The 17,980-nt window shown below is 40.0% G+C and overlaps 1 protein-coding gene across 1 annotated transcript in view; it reads right to left on the bottom strand.

Moving 5' to 3' along the window:
- The window catches only part of MEI4 (meiotic double-stranded break formation protein 4), a 47,245-nt gene that overhangs the window by 15,527 nt on the left and 13,738 nt on the right, over positions 1-17,980 (bottom strand). Inside the window, exon 4 of the mRNA XM_034431830.2 lies at positions 4,155-4,286. Within this exon, the coding sequence (XP_034287721.2) occupies positions 4,155-4,286 (132 nt within the window). The remainder of the gene's footprint in view (positions 1-4,154; positions 4,287-17,980) is intronic.

Genomic DNA, 17,980 nt, shown 5'->3' with positions numbered 1-17,980 from the left:
CAGAAAATCTTGCTTTTTGTCTCACTCAGAATAGTGTAACTTATATTTAAAAAGAGTCCTAAAATAGGTTAATATAATTAGGGATAGGAGAGTTGTGAAATGTGCATTATTAGGCTGATGTCTCAAGCTCCTTTGAAAGGAATATGCTAGCACTGGCTATTTGCCTAGTGAGCTTGTGGTTGGAAGTTTAGGAAGCAAATTAAAAGTCTTTAGTGTGAAACTGATTAGGGCCTTCTCAATAATAGGTAGCAGATAGTATCAGGCTAATTAAGGTCACAGAGCTGAGGTTGTTTATTTGAGGTTAGCACTTTCAAAGGGGAGCTCTACTATCAGAAGCAGCTCAGGAAGATAATAGTTTAAGCAATAGCTTCACTCTGGAAATCAAGCACAGGACAATGACTACTAACTGACTGTAATACTGAACAGGTATGATGCAAAGGTCATAAAAGCATGAATTGGATCACAAAGATATTTTTTTCATTGTCATAACTACAAACTGAGGCAGTCCCTAAACAATAGTGGCCTGTAGATGAATTTATATTATTATGAATATGGATTTATCAGATGTAAATAGGTCTTAGGTGATCTAATGGCTGCCATTCTATTGAATACAAAACACCTAGGGATCATGTTTTAGTACTCTAGCTTGCTTTTTGGATGGTAGAGGAGTGATCAGCTGTGTCAGAAATGTACATTGGCATTTCTAAAACACATTCTTATCCATTCCATAGGTATCAGTTTCTCATAATCTGGAATAACAATACCTTGCTGTTTTCATTTCATTTAGTTACTTCCATCTAAATAAATTTCTTTTCCAGAGTTGTCATCTATCTGATTTCTACATAGACTTGAGATTTGCAGGTTCAAATTGTATATTTGACCATTACTATCGAAGAGATCCCATATGTTTCAACTAAAAAGACTGAATCAGCATGATTGGCCATTCAGCATTTCAACTTTGTATACATTTAGTCCTTGACCTACAACCATTCGCTTAGTGACTGTTCAAAATTATAATAGCACTGAAAAAAATGACTTATGATTGGTTTTCATACAACCTTTGCAGCATTCAAATGATCAAAAATCAGATGATTGACAACTGAAATGGGTTTATGGACAGTTGCATTGTCCCAAGATCGTGTGATCACCATTTGTAACCTTCCCAGCCAACTTCCCATAAGCAAAGTCAAGATTCACTTAATGAATCTAGATTCACAGAATGACCAAATGATCCACTTAACAACTGCAGTAATTCACTTAACTGTGGCAAGAGAAGTCACAAAACTCATTTAACAACTGTCTTGCTTAGCAATGGAAATTTTGGAGTTAAATTGTGGTTGTAATTTGAAGACTACCTGCAATGTATTTTGTAAGCAAGCTTCCCAGGGTTTTGCTATTTCATGCCAAAAATCTTATAAAATTAAGTTGCACCTTCCAGATAAGACTGGGATTATCGAAACTGTAAAGCAACTAGAGAACTTCCATTTGTTAAAAACATGTTTTACTCAGAGCAAGAGGGGAATAGTAAATGCAAGAGCTGTAACAGCTGTTATCCATGGTATATAATTATCTGTTTTTATCTGATAGAAGTGGTGACCCATTGCGACCATGCATTATAAATAAAATGTATTTTGATTTGTTTTTTTCTATAGCATGAGAGGTACATATCTACTTACTGGAACAGTTCTAAAACAAATGAGTCCTACAATCATATTATGGATATGTGGATAGGTTTGAGTGGTTTTTGGCACAGCTTCAGGGAATTCTCAGGTCTCGCTCAAACCTTCTGCAGCCACCTGTTATTTGACAGTCCAGAGGTAAGTGTGAAGCAAAGGCTACCATCAGTCTTTCTCTTGACAAGTACCTATCTCAGCATGTTTCTCCACAAATTAAATCATCTTCAGCAGAGCATATCAGATCTGATTTTCTCCATTAATGTCTTTCTGTTTATTTTACAGTTCTGTGCTGCTTTTTAATATTATAATCCATTTCTGCTGTCAATAATATATTGGACAGACATCTTATTCTGGATGTCACCATTTCTATGCTTGGTCATTGGGTTCAGGATTCTTTCTTTACCAAAGTTCCTGGCTTTCTGTAAGCATTCCTGAAACTTATCCTATTAGCTCCTCAGCTTGCATGTCACCACAGAAGTTCTCTAGGTCAGGCGTGTCCAACCTTTTGGCTTGCCTGAGTTGCACTGAGTGAAGAGGAATTGTCCTGGGCCGCATATAAAATATGTAGTTAATGTATATAAGCAACAAACTTTCTTTATTTTGGTGGTGGGAGGGGGGTGTCTTGTGTGCCCACATGACTAATTGTTCAGGGCTGCATATGGGGCACGGGCTGGACATGCTTGCTGTAAGTCAGGGCTGTCAAACTCCCGGCCCATGGGCTGGATGCGTCATGCGCTGGCTACGCCCATGCCCAGTTTAGCGAAAGGGAGAAAAGTCCCGATATGTCACGTGACGCTGCCGTGACGACGTGAGTTTGACACCCTGCTCTAAATTGTTGATTTCTTCCCGGAACCCTACTACTACAATATTTTGGGTGTGGAATAGATAGACTCGTGCTGGCTAAGTCACAATTACAATCGTACAGGACGTATTTTCTTAATAGCAACAACTTCTTAACTAATGGTGTCACTTCCCAAAATGTTTGGCGGCTCTTTTTCCTCTTCCAGAATGCATAGAAGATTAAGAAAATTCAAGAAACAATGCATGGTATCTCTCATCATCGTTCATCAGACAATGGACTGTCATACAATTGTTACTACAGGGACTTGCCAATTATTTTTACAGAAAGACAAATGGGGCCTCTCAACATGCAGATAAAGATGCCCTAAATGCATTTTATTTTAAACCTTCTTATAATAAATCATTTTATGTTCACAAAATCAATTTAATTGCTTATTCAGCTGAAGAAAAAAATAATTTCTGTTTTCTGATTGTCACATTCAGTTTTGTTGTACAATAAAAGAAAACAGCAAACATCTGCTTCTAATCTGCAGAGCGCTGGATTTTTTTTTTTAAGCCATTGATCATTCTCCAGATTGACTGGCAGGTCACATTTTTTAATATTTCCTTTCCATTTCTAGAGTTGACTTACAGCCAATGAAAGTTCTGGTCAGCAAGGAACTATTATGCCTCAACTGAGGCAAAATACAAGGAACATCATAGAATTCAGCTGAAAGCCTAGATTCAAATGCATAAGAATATCTCTAGTACCCCTAGTATATTTCTGCGGGTGACAATTCATGCTTTCGTCTGCATTATTTATATGTCATCTATGTGCAGAACATTTTACAAAGAGCATGTTATGACTGTGCTCTATTCCCACAAGCTCAAAACAGATACAGAAGCACAACAAAGGAATGAGAGATGGAGGTACGGTAACAAGAATGGATAAAAAAGTAATTTATATTTTGACTTATTTACAATAAGATAAAGGAACTATCTTTTCATCTCATATACCATTGTCAATTGTGGTATAAGGCTCTAAGAAACTCTAAGAAACAGTTCAGTGAACTTGCTCCATTTTCTGGGAATCAAATCTTTCTTAACAATACCTAATCATTTCATTTAATTTTGTTTCTAGGTATCTTTTAATTTCCCCATCTTAAAAGCACTGAGCCACATGATCTGAATATCTAAACACTATAATCAACCAGTATAAAGCATTCAAAACAGCCACTTTGCAAGGCATGTTGATGCAAGTCAGGCAATTCAAACTGGCAGTCCATGGACAGATGTGTCACGTGCAGGCCACACCCACCTGAGCTCTGCAAAGGTAAACAACGCGATACATCACAATACATCATGTGACATGATTGACACCTGTGATTTGACACCTGTGATGTAAGTGAACCAGCCTATCTTGAAACATTAAAGCAGCCATGTCACTCAATGAAGCTGCTTCAATAGCTTTCCCCAATTGTTTCTGGATGAATGTGTGTGCATGGCTGCTTCCCCAAAGTTCATTACTGAGATAAATTTTACCACTAGTGATATTAATCATCCCTACCTATATTGAAATCTGGTTAATAAACTACAGATGTAAGTCAGAATACTTATATAAAAAATAAACCTTTAGGAATAACAGTATCAAGGTAAAATCTATAAAATTTATAACAGCATAAAACTACAGAATTGTACCTTGTTTGCATGCTGCAATTTATTAGCAAATTGACTGATTTCTCTGAAAAGCAGTGATATTGTAGAACGCTTCAGTATGCTACATTGTCCAAACAGAACAAGGGTATGGGAGATGGAATTCTGAATCTGAAACTGAATAAAAATATCATTAAGTTTCATCCCATAAAAAAAAAATAGTTTTAACTAAATTAAAATGTGCAGATATTTAGAACATCTATAGAACATCCAAAGTACTAGTAGAGACTAAAAAAAGCAAGCCCAACACATTTTATTGAAATGTACTATACATCAATATAAAACTATTTTGTATATTTTACAACCATTAAAAATATGAGTAGATATAGTCAGATTTATTTGATCATAAACAGCATGCTAAATTACTGCCTTTCATGCCAATGAACCAATTTTAGAACAACTTCCATGCAGTGAAGCTACACTAATTTACTGAATACCATTTATTTGATTATTATCCTGCCTTCAGAAATCCAGGGTAGAATAGATAATGCTCCCACCTCCTATTTTCTCCACAATAACTTCGTGAGGTGTTTTGGGCCGATACAAAGAAACTAGCACAGAGTCACTCAATATGCTTCAGTGTCTGAGGGGAGCTTAATATCTGGGTTTACCTGGTGCCAGGGAGAGTTTAAGTTCAACGTTTATGCTGATATCTGACAGGAATAAAATCAGAATGCAATAAACTCTTCTATAACTTGATTTGGTGTCTTAAAGCTGTAGGCACTTAGCATGCCAATAGGGTTTACTACCACAATCCTCTATTAGGTTGATATATAGTGTGTTCAAATATATCAATTATTAATAAATAATGATTTATGGAATGCATATATTGGTAGTCTTTGCTTAATGACTGGTTACTTAATAACTGTTTGAGGTTATAACAAACTTCAAAATATCTACTTACAACCTGTCCTCCAATGTATGACTGCTGCACTCACACACACACATTCCCATGGTCACATAATCACATTTTGGGTGCTTGGCAATCAAGTCACATTTACTAGTTCTAGCAGTTCTAGCATCCCTTAATCACATGTTCATGATTTACTATATTTCTTGCCATTGTCCTGCAAAAACACCCATTAGATACGCTGGATTTGATTACTTGGTTTGCTTTATGACCATTGTAAAAATGGTTGTAAAATTGTACCTGGCCACGTAGTGACCCGTTAAACAACCTTAATGACCAATATTCCAAACTAAATTGTGATTATTAGTTGAGGACTACCTGTGAACACCTGCAAAACCCAGTACCAATGCACACAGAAGTGCAATCTTTTTCTCCCTTCACCCAAGACAAAAAAAAAATCATGTTCAGTTCCTTCCTTCAAAAGTATTCTACCCTCTCCCTTTTTCCTAGCACATGATTCAGAGGTGGGCTTCAGAAAGTTCTGACCTGTTCTGGAGAACCGGCAGCAGAAATTTTGACTAGTTTGGAGAACTAGTAATAAAAATTCTGACTGTCCCCGCCCCCATCTATTCTCTGCCTCCTAAGTCCCAGCTGATCGGGAGAAATGGGGATTTTGCAGTAACCTTCCCCTGGATTGGGGTGGGAATGGAGATTTTACAGTATCCTTCCCCTGCCACGCCCACCAAGCCACGCCCACCAAGCCATGCCATGCTCACCAAGCCACACCCACAGAACCGGTAGTAAAAAATTTTGAAACCCACCACTGACATGATTGTATGGCATTTTTGCTTATTTTTGGAATTCCCAAAACAATGTTACATAAATCTGGAAGCCTAAGTCTACAACAAATTTGAGGTAATGAATTGCCAATATCTAATGGTTTGTCAACATCAGAATATTTTTCTTTGCTTCTTTTAATTTCAGTTTATATACGAACAGTTAGTAATGTTAGTATTATTAATTTAAATGACATGGATTACCAATATTTGTAAAACAGCAAGAGATTATCAGTACGTTATTTGCACATATTTGTTAATGTAATAAAGCACCAATTTTTAAAGCCATCTTTACACTTCTACCATTGGGCAGAAGACATCAAAGCATAGCCAGCCGAACAAATAGGTTTAAAAAGTTTCTATCCTTGGGCTGTCAGACTCTTTTTTTTAAAAAAAAAAATGTTTTTATTCAACGTTTACATCTTTTAAATCTTAGTTACACTTTTACAGCTTTCCAATATCGGCATTTTTAGTAATATCCAATTTATCTTTCAGCCAATTATATACATAATATTTTGTTTGTTACATACTTATTCATATAATCAATACATTTTATATACATACCTACTACACATTAAATATAACATTTCATTATAATATCTTATCTTTTGCTATACACTATCCATTAATTTTAGATTCCTTTTCCAGCCAATCGTACCATCTGTTCCATGTTTCATAATAAATAGTTTCCTTCTGTCCTTAAATTCCATCGTTAACTTGTCTGCTTCTGCACACTCCAGCACCTTTTTTATAATCATTGTGTTTGTTGGAGCATGTTGGGCTGTCAGACTCTTAAACACAACCATAATCATTCCATACACACGCGGAAACGTATGACTAGCTTTTCTTTTTCTTTCTTTCTCTCTCTCCCCCCACCCCAATTACTTGCATAGGGATTATTCTTTATACTATTTATGCTGTTTGTATTTTTTGTCATGGATTGTACCAGTGAGGCAATTTCGTTGTATACATGATATACAATGACAATAAAGGCTATATTATACATTCTCTGCTAAACCTGTTGATGACAACAACCCTGTGTGTTACTCTTAAGAAATATACTATGACTATGCATTAATTTTGAGTAAATAGCAAAAATGGAACACAGTGTGACAGTCCCGTTGCTTTGTTCATCTGCAAGTTGATTTTCAGAATTTCAAAATCTCAGTCATTTTGCTATCATTCATTTATTTTTAATGGTTATATATACTATTAAAATATTACAAGAGATTCCAAGCTTCCATTGTTTAAATTGGCAAAGTTTTACACTTTTCTATGCATATAAAAAGAAGATATATAAAATTGATAAACTTGAAATAGAAATCTCAATAATTCAAATGCCTCTTTTTATATAATGTATTGATAAAGTGGGAACTTTGTCTAAATTTAATCTGGTGTTTAATTCAGCAGTATAATTATTGAGCACTTCATTTTTATTATTCTCTAAAGCTGTTATGGTTATTTGGTACCTCCAAACCATTTTTCCCAAATTAGTTTCATTTTAAAACCACATAGGTAGCAAAGCTATCTAAATCAATGGTGTTATTCTGGATTTCTTCCTATGCAGACAACAGACCTATATAATTACAGTAGATTATTCTTAAATTGCTGAGAATTGGGCAGTGTACAAATATTTTTATTTGTATTATTTATATCTACTGATTTCATTGGGATTTATTCCTGCCTATCAATAAGATTATGTGAATCATCTAGACATAACAACTGCAACAGCATTCAGACACTTTATTGGGTTGGGGTGCCATGCTTCTGGTGAGGTTTTTTTCTCTCTCCTCCATCCACCAGCATAGTTAAAACTGGAGAGCAGAGAAAGAGACAGCAACATTAGTATTTATTTCCTATTCCATATTTTTTATTTAAATTTTTTGCCTAATGAGTCTAGATTATTTGAAACACTACCATTTATGCATCTTAATCATTTATTTACACTGTGAATTTTGAGTCAGACTATTAAGCCTATACATCATTGTATACTAAACAAAGAAAAAGTTATATACAATTTATTTTCTCTCGGAAATCCTTCCCTGGGCTTATTTACCTATAAACAACAGCAGAACATTGAAGAAAAATCTCAATCCAAAGCATATTCAATATAGAAACAATTTAGCATTCAGCATAGCTGAGGACTTATTCAGGGATATGGAGGGAGAACAAGACAATGCAGTGATAGAAATGGTTATATTTTTGATTATACAGGTAATCAATTTATGACCACAATTATCTATGGAATCTTCTTTTGTCGAGTGAAATAATCATTAACCAAGGCATCATATGATTGCTTTGTTCAATGAATGCAGTACTGGCTCCCCCATTATCTGATAGCATGAGTGCCTCAGGGTGGGGAAGACTGCAACAGCTACAGGGCCCACTAATATGCGGAAAGCTGCTGTGAGCTAGGTGGCCTGGTTTTTTATACAGGGTCTCCCATTGTGCAGAAAACTGCTGAGGGTGCCCAGGCCTTTTGCTGCCCCACCATACTTGGGAGACCCAGACTTGCTCACTACCATACCATACCCGGGAGGCCTGCCTAAATTGGAGCAGCACATATAAATGTCTCCACTTACTTTGCCTTTTTCTGAAACTGCTGGCAGGCATGCCCAATTGATATGTGGTGCATCCTTCCTACAGAGGCCATCTCATGCCTTTCTGCAAGTGGGCACCATTTGGAAAGCTCCTATTCCAAATTGTGTGATTTGGAGAATCAACCTTCCAAATGATTGTGAGAATGGCACCAGCTTTTGTGATTATTTGGAAGGTTAGAAAGTTTGTATGGGTAGAGTAAGCTAGAACATGGGTGTCAAATTTGATTTCATTAAGGGCCGCATCAGAGTTGGGTTTGACCTCCAAGTGGACCTGGCCAGGGTGGTTGTGGCCAGCTCGATGTCACACTTGTCACTGTGGTGGCCCGAGTGCTCTGCCAGAAAAAATGGGCTCCCAAGCAGCCGGTCCATGATTCTTTCCAGGGTAGCCCTGCAGGCCAGATTTAAGCACCCTGCGGGCCAGATCCGTCCCTCAGGCCTTGAGTTTGACACCCCTGAGCTAGAACATCAGTTAAATATACTTTCCCCTGCATTTGTATTAACTAATAAGTAGGTTACTTGTTGAAAACTCTATTTGCCAATTCTCGAGACTTACTAAATTCAATAAGGCTTACTTCTCCATAATGGTGGGAACAGCAGTCAGGAATGGGTTAGCTCTGTCTGTTAGCTGCTAGGACTGAGTCTGCAAACTGTTAAGCCACGCCTCTTCCTGTTGCTTCCCAGCTTTTAGACTCAGTCTAGCTTGGACAGCTGTGGCTTTTTGCGCTAACACATTTCTACCTGCCTTTTCCATCTTTAAGGACAAAGATCTCTTCTTAGAGGCTCCCAGGACATTTGGTTGTGCAATTATCTTACCAGCGTGAAGAGCTTTTAGCCTGATCCCGCTGAAGGCCACGTAGGCAGCATCAGACTGCTGGCTTGCAGTTTCCGACTGTGCAGCGCTCACGAGCTTGCTCCAAAACACTGAGCCAGGTGTTTGCCTTTGCAACCCACATTGCGTGCTGAGATCGACGAGGACAGAGCGGCGGTGGAGACGACCAGGAGGTATAACCTCCCGCACCAGAAAGGTCTGAACAGCCTGATCCACTTAAGAGGAGCCCTAGGGAATCATGGTCCCTAGATGGTGCTATAGAGCAGGGCCTTAATCTGCCCAGCAACACTGATCTACTATTCGGCCCTATGCCAGATGCCTGGCTTCCACTGCCATCCTGGGTGCAACCTGGGGCACAAAGGGGTCCATCAGCAACCTTCACACCTGCCGCAGCTGGCCTTCGCTCGGATAAGCAACCAGAACCTCAAATTTCATCTTCCATGGGGGTGTTGATATCAGAGGCAATCAGGCAGGGCATTGCAGCCGAGCTGCAGCAAAGAGCTGAATCGGAGGTGTCAGACTACACCAGACACCTGGACCGCCATCAAGGACCCCAAATCATGGGGGATTTGAACAGGACTACTCCCGTCTCTTCTGGCCAGGCATCTTTGTCTGGTGAAGATACACCACGTGACTTCGACCTCTCTGATGATGAGTGTTTGGTTCCTGACCATCCTGTCTTCGTCGGCCTTTTCTGGCCCCACATTTTTAGGTCTTTGCTGTTCAAGGCATGGAACACTACTTGTCTGGGCAGCACTCAGACATTCCTGGGGATGACTCCAGAGGCGACTGAGCCAAGAAACCCTCTATTTGTGGAACCCACTGTGGAGGCAGAAATCGTGCCCGCTCCCAAACTTTTTTCAGATGTGGTGCAGAGACAGTGGGCATCCCCCAGCTCAGGTCCCAATCCTAATGGCCTGGACAAATGCCTCTATAACATGGCTCCAGAGCTTTCTAACATTCTCCAGGTGCCACCGGTAGATACCCCTATAGTGGCTCTCTCCTTGCCCTCACCGTTGGAAGGTCCTCCGGAGGAAAACCTCTGTCGGGGTTGCTTTATGCCTCCCCCACCCTTCCATTGATTCCGAGTGATCAGGAAGCTTCTGGAGGAGGAGGCAGAACCTCTGCTTCTGGCCCTGCATTGGCCCAGATGGCCTTGGTTTGCGGACCTGGTGACCCTATCAGTGACATGGCCCTGGAGGATCCCTCAGGACAGGACCTGCCTCAGCCAGGGGGCGTTGGTCGACCCAGACCCCCAGTAGTTCCAATTGACCGCCTGGCACTTGAGCGGAGCCTGCTGAGTGGGGACAAACACTATCCAGGCTTCCCACAGGGCTTCCACCAACTGCATCTATGATACCAAATGGCGGGCATTTTGTGGCTGGTGCTTGAAATGTGACTTGGTTCCCATGGACGTTTCTACAGTTTAGTCTTGGACTTTTTACAAGACGGTTTGGATGATGGGCTGGCGCCAAACACCCTTCAGAGGCAGGTTGCAGCCCTTTCCTCCGTGTTGACTTGTGGAACCAGGGATTCCCTTTCCCAGCATCTGGTGGTCCGCCAGTTCCTCAGAGGGGCCACTAACCTTAGGCCTCCTGTGGTACACCGATTTCCAACGTGGAGGTTAAACAGTGTCTTAAATGTCCTTACCCAGAGTCCTTTCGAACCCCTGAGGGAGGTCAGTCTACACTTCCTGTCATATAAGATGGCGTTCCTGGTAGCTATCACCTCCGCCAGGCGGATATCCGAACTGGCAACTCTGTTGATCAGGGAGGATCTGTGCATCTTCCATGCTGACCAGGTGATTTTATGACTCAACCCAACATTCCTTCCCAAGGTCAACATTTTGTTCCACAGGGTCAAGAACTTGTATTACCCAACTTCTGTCCTGAGCCTGGCCACCGTTTGGAACATACTTGACATATCTTGGCTGTGCGAAGGGCTCTAGACAAAAAGGGCTTCCGTCTATGTTAAACAGACCTCCTCCCTCAGGAGGACGGAAGCCCTTTTTATCTCATTCCAACCTGCAACGCTCGGTTGCAAGGTTACGTCCTCAACCTTGGGGAGATGGATTAGGGCTTCTATAGGTAAGGCCTATGAGGTCCAGGCCCTACCGGTCCCAAGACACATTACCGCCCATTCTACCAGGAGCACAGCTACTTCAGCTGCATGCGTGACCCAGGCCTCTCTAGAGGAGGTCTGCTGGCCACTACTTGGTCAGGTATCCACCACTATAAGCTGGACACTTACGTCTCAGCTGAGGCAGCTTTTGGCAGGCGGGTCCTCCAGAGAGTCCTTTCAGAGCAGGGGACACAGGACCAGACTACACCCTCCCAATAGGACAGCCAGCTTTGGTATGTCCCATTCCTGACTGTTGTTCCCACCGTTATGGAGAATGGGCATTGGTCTTACCTGAGACGCCCTTTCTCGGGGCAGTGGGAACAGCAGTCAGACCCACTCGGTTTTACACCCAGCCCTGGGGTCCAGATGTGTGTGTGTTTCTGATCTTCTTTGTTCACAGCTCAACATGTCAGTCTGCGTTGACGATCTCGTCAAAAAGCTGGGAAGCAACAGGAAGAGGCGTGGCTTAACAGTTTGCAGACTCAGTCCTAGCAGCTAACAGACAGAGTTAACCCATTCCTGACTGCTGTTCCCACTGCCCCGAGAAAGGGCGTCTCAGGTAAGACCAACACCCATTCTAATTAAGCTTGAATAAGTTTGTAGCCATACAAATAATACAGCAGCACTTTTTTTTCCTTTTCTGGACAATACAAAATCATACACAGAAACTCCACCCCCCCTTTTTTTTTAGTCAGGGATAGGTAATAGACTGCTAACGCAAAATATCCATAGACAAGATTGGACCAAAAACTTCACAAATGGTATTAATTTAGACTTTTACAAAGAATAATGTTTAATAAAATGCCACTTAGCAGAAATTAAACACTAATGATAAATCATAGTTAAAATTTTACCAATAAATCCTTTCAATGATGCTTATAATTAATAAATGAAAAAGATCAATGAAATGTAGAAGGAAGAGATTAATTGGGGGTACAAAATATAAAAGTTAATACCCAAATAATGAAATGAGGCATGAAGAGGATTTGAGTGATTAATTCAATAAACCCTGAGACCATGATATATTGCCTTTTTTATATCAGTAAGATAACTAGCAAAGGACTACTGACAACTGCATACATTCTCCCATCTGGATTAATGTAAACTCACTTCTGAATTCTGAAATAATATCCTGAATAAATTTTTTAATGTAGAATTTGATTGTTCTATTTTTAAAAATAACTTTAGGTCTCTCCATATAATCACATCGTGATATCTGACAGTTTGAGGCAACAGATAAAGTGGCATTATAATCTCAATTTCACATTTCTGATAGTTGAAATTTCAACACTGATGAAAGCAAACTTTCAGCTGAATGCAACAAATTGACAGCTTAAGCATATGGAGCATTACCAAAAATTATTTGCCCCTCCCAATATTGCTGGGAAAATATTCCTTGTCTTAGGCAACAAGAAAGGACCAACATTAGAGGAGAGAGACTGACTGTTCACAATCATGAATTATAATCTGCCAAGTGTTTGGAATTGAATTTGGTTGACCATGTTGTATAAGATAAATCATAGTTTAGCTTTCTGATTTCCAGACTTATAGTATTTCCTTTTAGCGGACATATGATCTACAAGATAATGGATAGGATTCCAATTTGAATAAGAGAGCCACAGACACAGACATTGTAAAGGCAGAACAGTTTTTTTTTAAAGAAATGTTTAGTCTCATATTACTTTCCTTCTTGTTTCATGTTCTTGAAATAAAGTGTCCAACAAAATGGCTGGGCAAATGCTGACAGCAGAGTCCAGGGTATATTCTATTTGCATGCCACTGCAACCTGTTTAAAACTTCACATCCTGCACATGCTATTGGCTTTCATACAAACAACACAGCATTTAGCAACTGGACTTTGAAATTTTACCATATATTATGTCTGGACTATTCTTCCTACATTATATGTAATCTACAAAAGGGTTATATTCCTTGTCCTCTGCTGTTGACTTACAATTTTTATGATTCTAGATATTGGCCATATTGATAAAGTGGTGGTAACTGAAATATAACTTCCACCCACTTCTCCTAAAAATATGATAAAGTAATTCTTTGTTTCTACAACACAAAGATATAAAAGGCTATATAATTTTAATTAGAATGACTATGATTAATACTCAATTAGATGGAGAGCAATTGCCTGTTAACACAAGTAAAATGAATTTGATTAAATTAACATATTCTAGATTAAGATTAAGCAAAGCCTAAAAGCACAACCAGAAATATTCCACTGGTCTGCATTTTCATACAGTGTCAAAGACGCTTCCCTGTTAACTACATTGAGCATTGGGTTTTCTTCACAGAAATATTGTACTCAATGTTGTTAATCTTTAATACAAGGAGCAATGCTATTTAAATCGATACTGAAACAAGATCTTCAAAATTAAGTTAAATCATATTTAACTTCTAATGTTCTATAAATCAATAACTTTAACTACTTTCCTGTTTCATGAAATACAGGAAGAAAGAATCACCATGTTCTATCTTTTATATGTTAAAGCACTAGACCAGATCATGACAGAGATGAAAAATATAATGAAAAAATGAGAAAAGTATACAGTAATCATTTCAAAGTTTACTGGTGTAAATAAGTTATTTTTTTTACTATATTTATTTAGTGGATGTACTCCTAAACAAATAATCCTAAACCTATTTATATTTAAATTTGAAGAATCATGACCTTAATCAAACAAGATTTCTCTAGTTTCTTTTCTCTAGCTCAAATAAAGTAGGAAAGAATAAAAGGTTAATGCAACTTTCAGCAACCCCAGTGCCCCTACATCAAATTCTGATGTTTTACTGCTTTTATACCCAGCCAACAGATTAAAAGAAATCTAGTCTGTGCTAGTGGCTCCAAAGATGTTAAAGAATTTTATTGGCTTTCAAAAATACACAAGAGATACGTTTACAATGACTTACCAGATACAATTCAGCCATATTTTGTTTTTCAATCTCGCAAGTTATTGCTAGCATATGATTCCAACGGAATACGTAACATTTGGGGCTTTTAATTTCAGAGCTTTACCTAGGAGGCAAATTTCTTCACACTCAGGTTGGTACTACACAATTTGCTTTACTAGCTACTGCAACATATTCATGTCATTTATAACCTTGATGCAGAAACTGATTACAAACCAGATTAAAAAGATATATGCTTAAAGTGTGACTTCAAGTAAAGTCACTTGTCAAGTGATAAGTTCTATTATATTCTAAATTTTATTGAGAAACTACTGATCTGCAACTTCAGATTGAAAGACTGAAGATCCAATGGCACTATTAGGATCATCCAATTTATTGGTGATTATCTTTATTTTCATAAACTGAAAGGGCTGTTGGTCCTACCTGAATGCTCCTTCTCATGGGCTGGGAGATCATCAGGCATCACCAAAAATGATGACAGGCTCAGTCTCCAGGCAGAAGAGGAGAGCAACACCCAGTCCTGGATTCTCTCTCCCCAGCGCAATGGAGAACATATATGGGTGTCTCTAGCTACATATTTACAAGAAAAATGACCTTAACACGTAGTCAATAACATTTTCATTTACTGTAGTTTTATATAATATTTCATAGGTCTCAGCCTGGAGCTTGAATCATATAAGTAATTCTAAACATCAATGGCCATCAAGTGCTTTCCTTGGCATTAAGTATCCAGCCTACCAGACATAAACATACACTCACATCCAGAGGAACCTGTGTAAAAATGGGAAGACTTTAGGAAGCCTCTTGATTTCAAAGAATATTCTAGGTCCGTGATGGCGAATCTATGGCACGCGTGCCACAGGTGGCACGCATAGCCATATCAGTGGGCACGTGAGCTCAGCTCCAGTATGCATGTGCGTGCCGGCTGGCTGATTTTCAGGCCTTCTGGTCCCACCAGAAGTAGGGAAACAGGTTGTTTCCTGCCTCCGGAGGGCCTTGGGGGTGGGGGTGAGGAAGGACCATTTTTCTCTCTCACCTGGCTCCAGAGCATTTCTAGGAGTCTTGGGAGGGCAAAAATGGCCTCCCCCCCGCCCGGAGGCCCTCCAGAGGCCAGAAATGGCCTGTTTGCCAACTTCCGGTGGGACAGAAGGCCTGTTTTTTGCTGTCCCCAGCCTCCAGAGCCTCTCTAGGAGCGGGGGGAGCAAGGGTGGTGGTGTTGTGCGCACATGCGCGTGGATGGGGGGCATAGAATTATGGGTGTGGGCATGTATGCACGCAATCCCCCTCCCTCTCTCCTGGCACACGATGGCAAAAAGGATAGCCATCACTGTTCTATGGCCCAAAATGCCTAGAGGCTTCTATAAACTTTATTAGAGGGAAAAAGGATGGACTGGCTACAATCCTGTGGTTGTTTGAAACTGTACTCACTAGCCCAGAAAAGGGACAAGTAAACGGCCTAGGTGTGTTCTGCAACAGGAAGAAATAATAATAATAATAATAATAATAATAATAATAATGAGGAGGAGGAGGAGGAGGAGGAGGAGGAGGAGGAGGAGGAGGAGGAGGAGAACCTTGGGTGCAATTCCAAAACAACTGGAGGACCACTTGAACACCATTGGCATTGACAAATTTGCCACCACTCAATTGCAAAAGGCGGGAAGGTCTTGATAGGTAGACGAAAATGCCAAACCCAGTCTGAACATCTGGCTGATTGTGCAATGAATAACAACAACAACAATAATAATAATTTTCAATTATTAGAAAATTGCATTTAAAATTAAATAGCTGTCTGGAACATCAGTCTTCTATACCTCCTCCACCGATTTACGATCACGTGGTTACCACATCTCAGTAAGACAAGAAGAAAAAGTGAGAAGTGTCGCTGCAGATGTTCCAGGAGAAGCAATGCATCTCATATTACTTTACTTTGTCCTCCTCAGGCTTCCTTGTTTATTTTTCAATTGCAGCCTTTAAACACTAAATTAAGTGGTGGCAAATTTAAAAGTTCTTCTACTTTACTTAATAGTTATAACACTTATGGCCTTTTTTGCCATTGTTGTTAAGTGAATTATTCTGTTTGTTAAGTGACTCACATGATCATTAAGTGAATCTGGTTTCCCACATTGACTTTTTAAAAGCCAGTTGGGGAAGGTCACAAATAATAATCCCTGACTCTGGCATGCCACTGTATGTCATAAATACTGTACATGCTGGTTGCCAAGCATCTTGAGCTTTGATCACATGACCATGAGGATGCTGCTATGTGTGGGGACTGGTAATGAGTCACTTTTTTTCAGTTCTGTTGTAACTTTGAATGGTCACTAAATAATAATAATAATAATAATAATAATAATAATAATAATAATAATAATAATAATAATAATAATTTTATTTCTATACCGCCCTTCTCCCGAAGGACTCAGGGCGGTGTACAGCCTGTTTAAAAACACAAACAAAACAACAATATAAAATTTAAAATAATTAAATAAAGTGGCTCAGATTTAAAACCCCAATAAATTTAAATATCCCAATTTAAAAACTATTGTGTTGCTAGTCCGGCCTGGCGGAATAATAGGGTCTTCAGTGCGCAGCGAAACGCCCGGAGGTCGGAGATCTTACGAATTTCCGGGGGCAGTTCGTTCCATAGGGCTGGGGCTCCCACAGAGAAGGCCCTCCCCCTGGGCGCCGCCAGTCGACATAACTTGGTTGACGGCACCCTGAGGAGACCCTCTCTGTGGGAACGGACTGGTCGGTGGGAGGCTATTGGTGGCAGAAGACGGTCTCGGAGGTACCCGGGTCCTATGCCATGGAGTGCTTTAAAGGTGGTAACTAACACCTTGAATCGCACCCGGAAGACCACTGGGAGCCAGTGCAGCTCGCGCAGGAGGGGTGTCACATGGGCACAACGAGTTGCGCCCATAACCACCCGCGCGGCCGCATTCTGGACCAGTTGGAGCCTCCGAGTGATCTTCAAGGGGAGCCCCATGTAGAGAGCATTACAATAGTCCAACCGGGAAGTAACAAGGGCATGAGTGACCGTGCGCAGGGCGTCCCGATCCAGAAAGGGCTGCAACTGGTGAATCAGGCGAACCTGATAAAAGGCCCCCCTGGCCACGGCCGTCATATGATCTTCTAAAGACAGCCGTGCATCCAGAAGGACACCCAGATTGCGAGCCCTCTCCGTGGGGGGTAGAGATTCACCCCCAATAGTCAGCGATGGCACCTGCTGACTATATCGGGGCGCCGGAAGCCATAGCCACTCGGTCTTGGAGGGGTTGAGTCTGAGCAAGTTCCTCCCCATCCAGACCCGCACGGCCTCCAGGCAGCGAGACATCACATCAAGACATCACAAATGACCAGTTGTAAGTTGAGAACTACCTATAATAGTGATTGCATAATCACTGTGATCTCAAAACAGAAGAAGTTTGCATATAACTACAGTATTCCATATTTTAGGGCATTTAAGCTAATCAAAAACACAGATGTACCTGTTTATATTCTCTGAGGCGGTCATTTTATGAATAGCTAAATCTCTTTAGAAGCCATTTTGCAAGATTCCTCACTACAAATTCATAAAATTTAAATTTACCCATAATCCTTGAAACATTTGATAACAAATATTGTTGCAACCCAACTGCTCAAAAGTGTATTATTTT

This window comes from Pantherophis guttatus, chromosome 1 (genome assembly GCF_059756535.1).
Source record: "Pantherophis guttatus breed Tessera chromosome 1, ASM5975653v1, whole genome shotgun sequence".
NCBI classification, from domain to species: Eukaryota; Metazoa; Chordata; class Lepidosauria; order Squamata; family Colubridae; genus Pantherophis; species Pantherophis guttatus.
The sequence above is the reverse complement of the archived record's forward strand: the minus strand, read 5'-3'. Positions and strand labels throughout refer to the sequence as shown.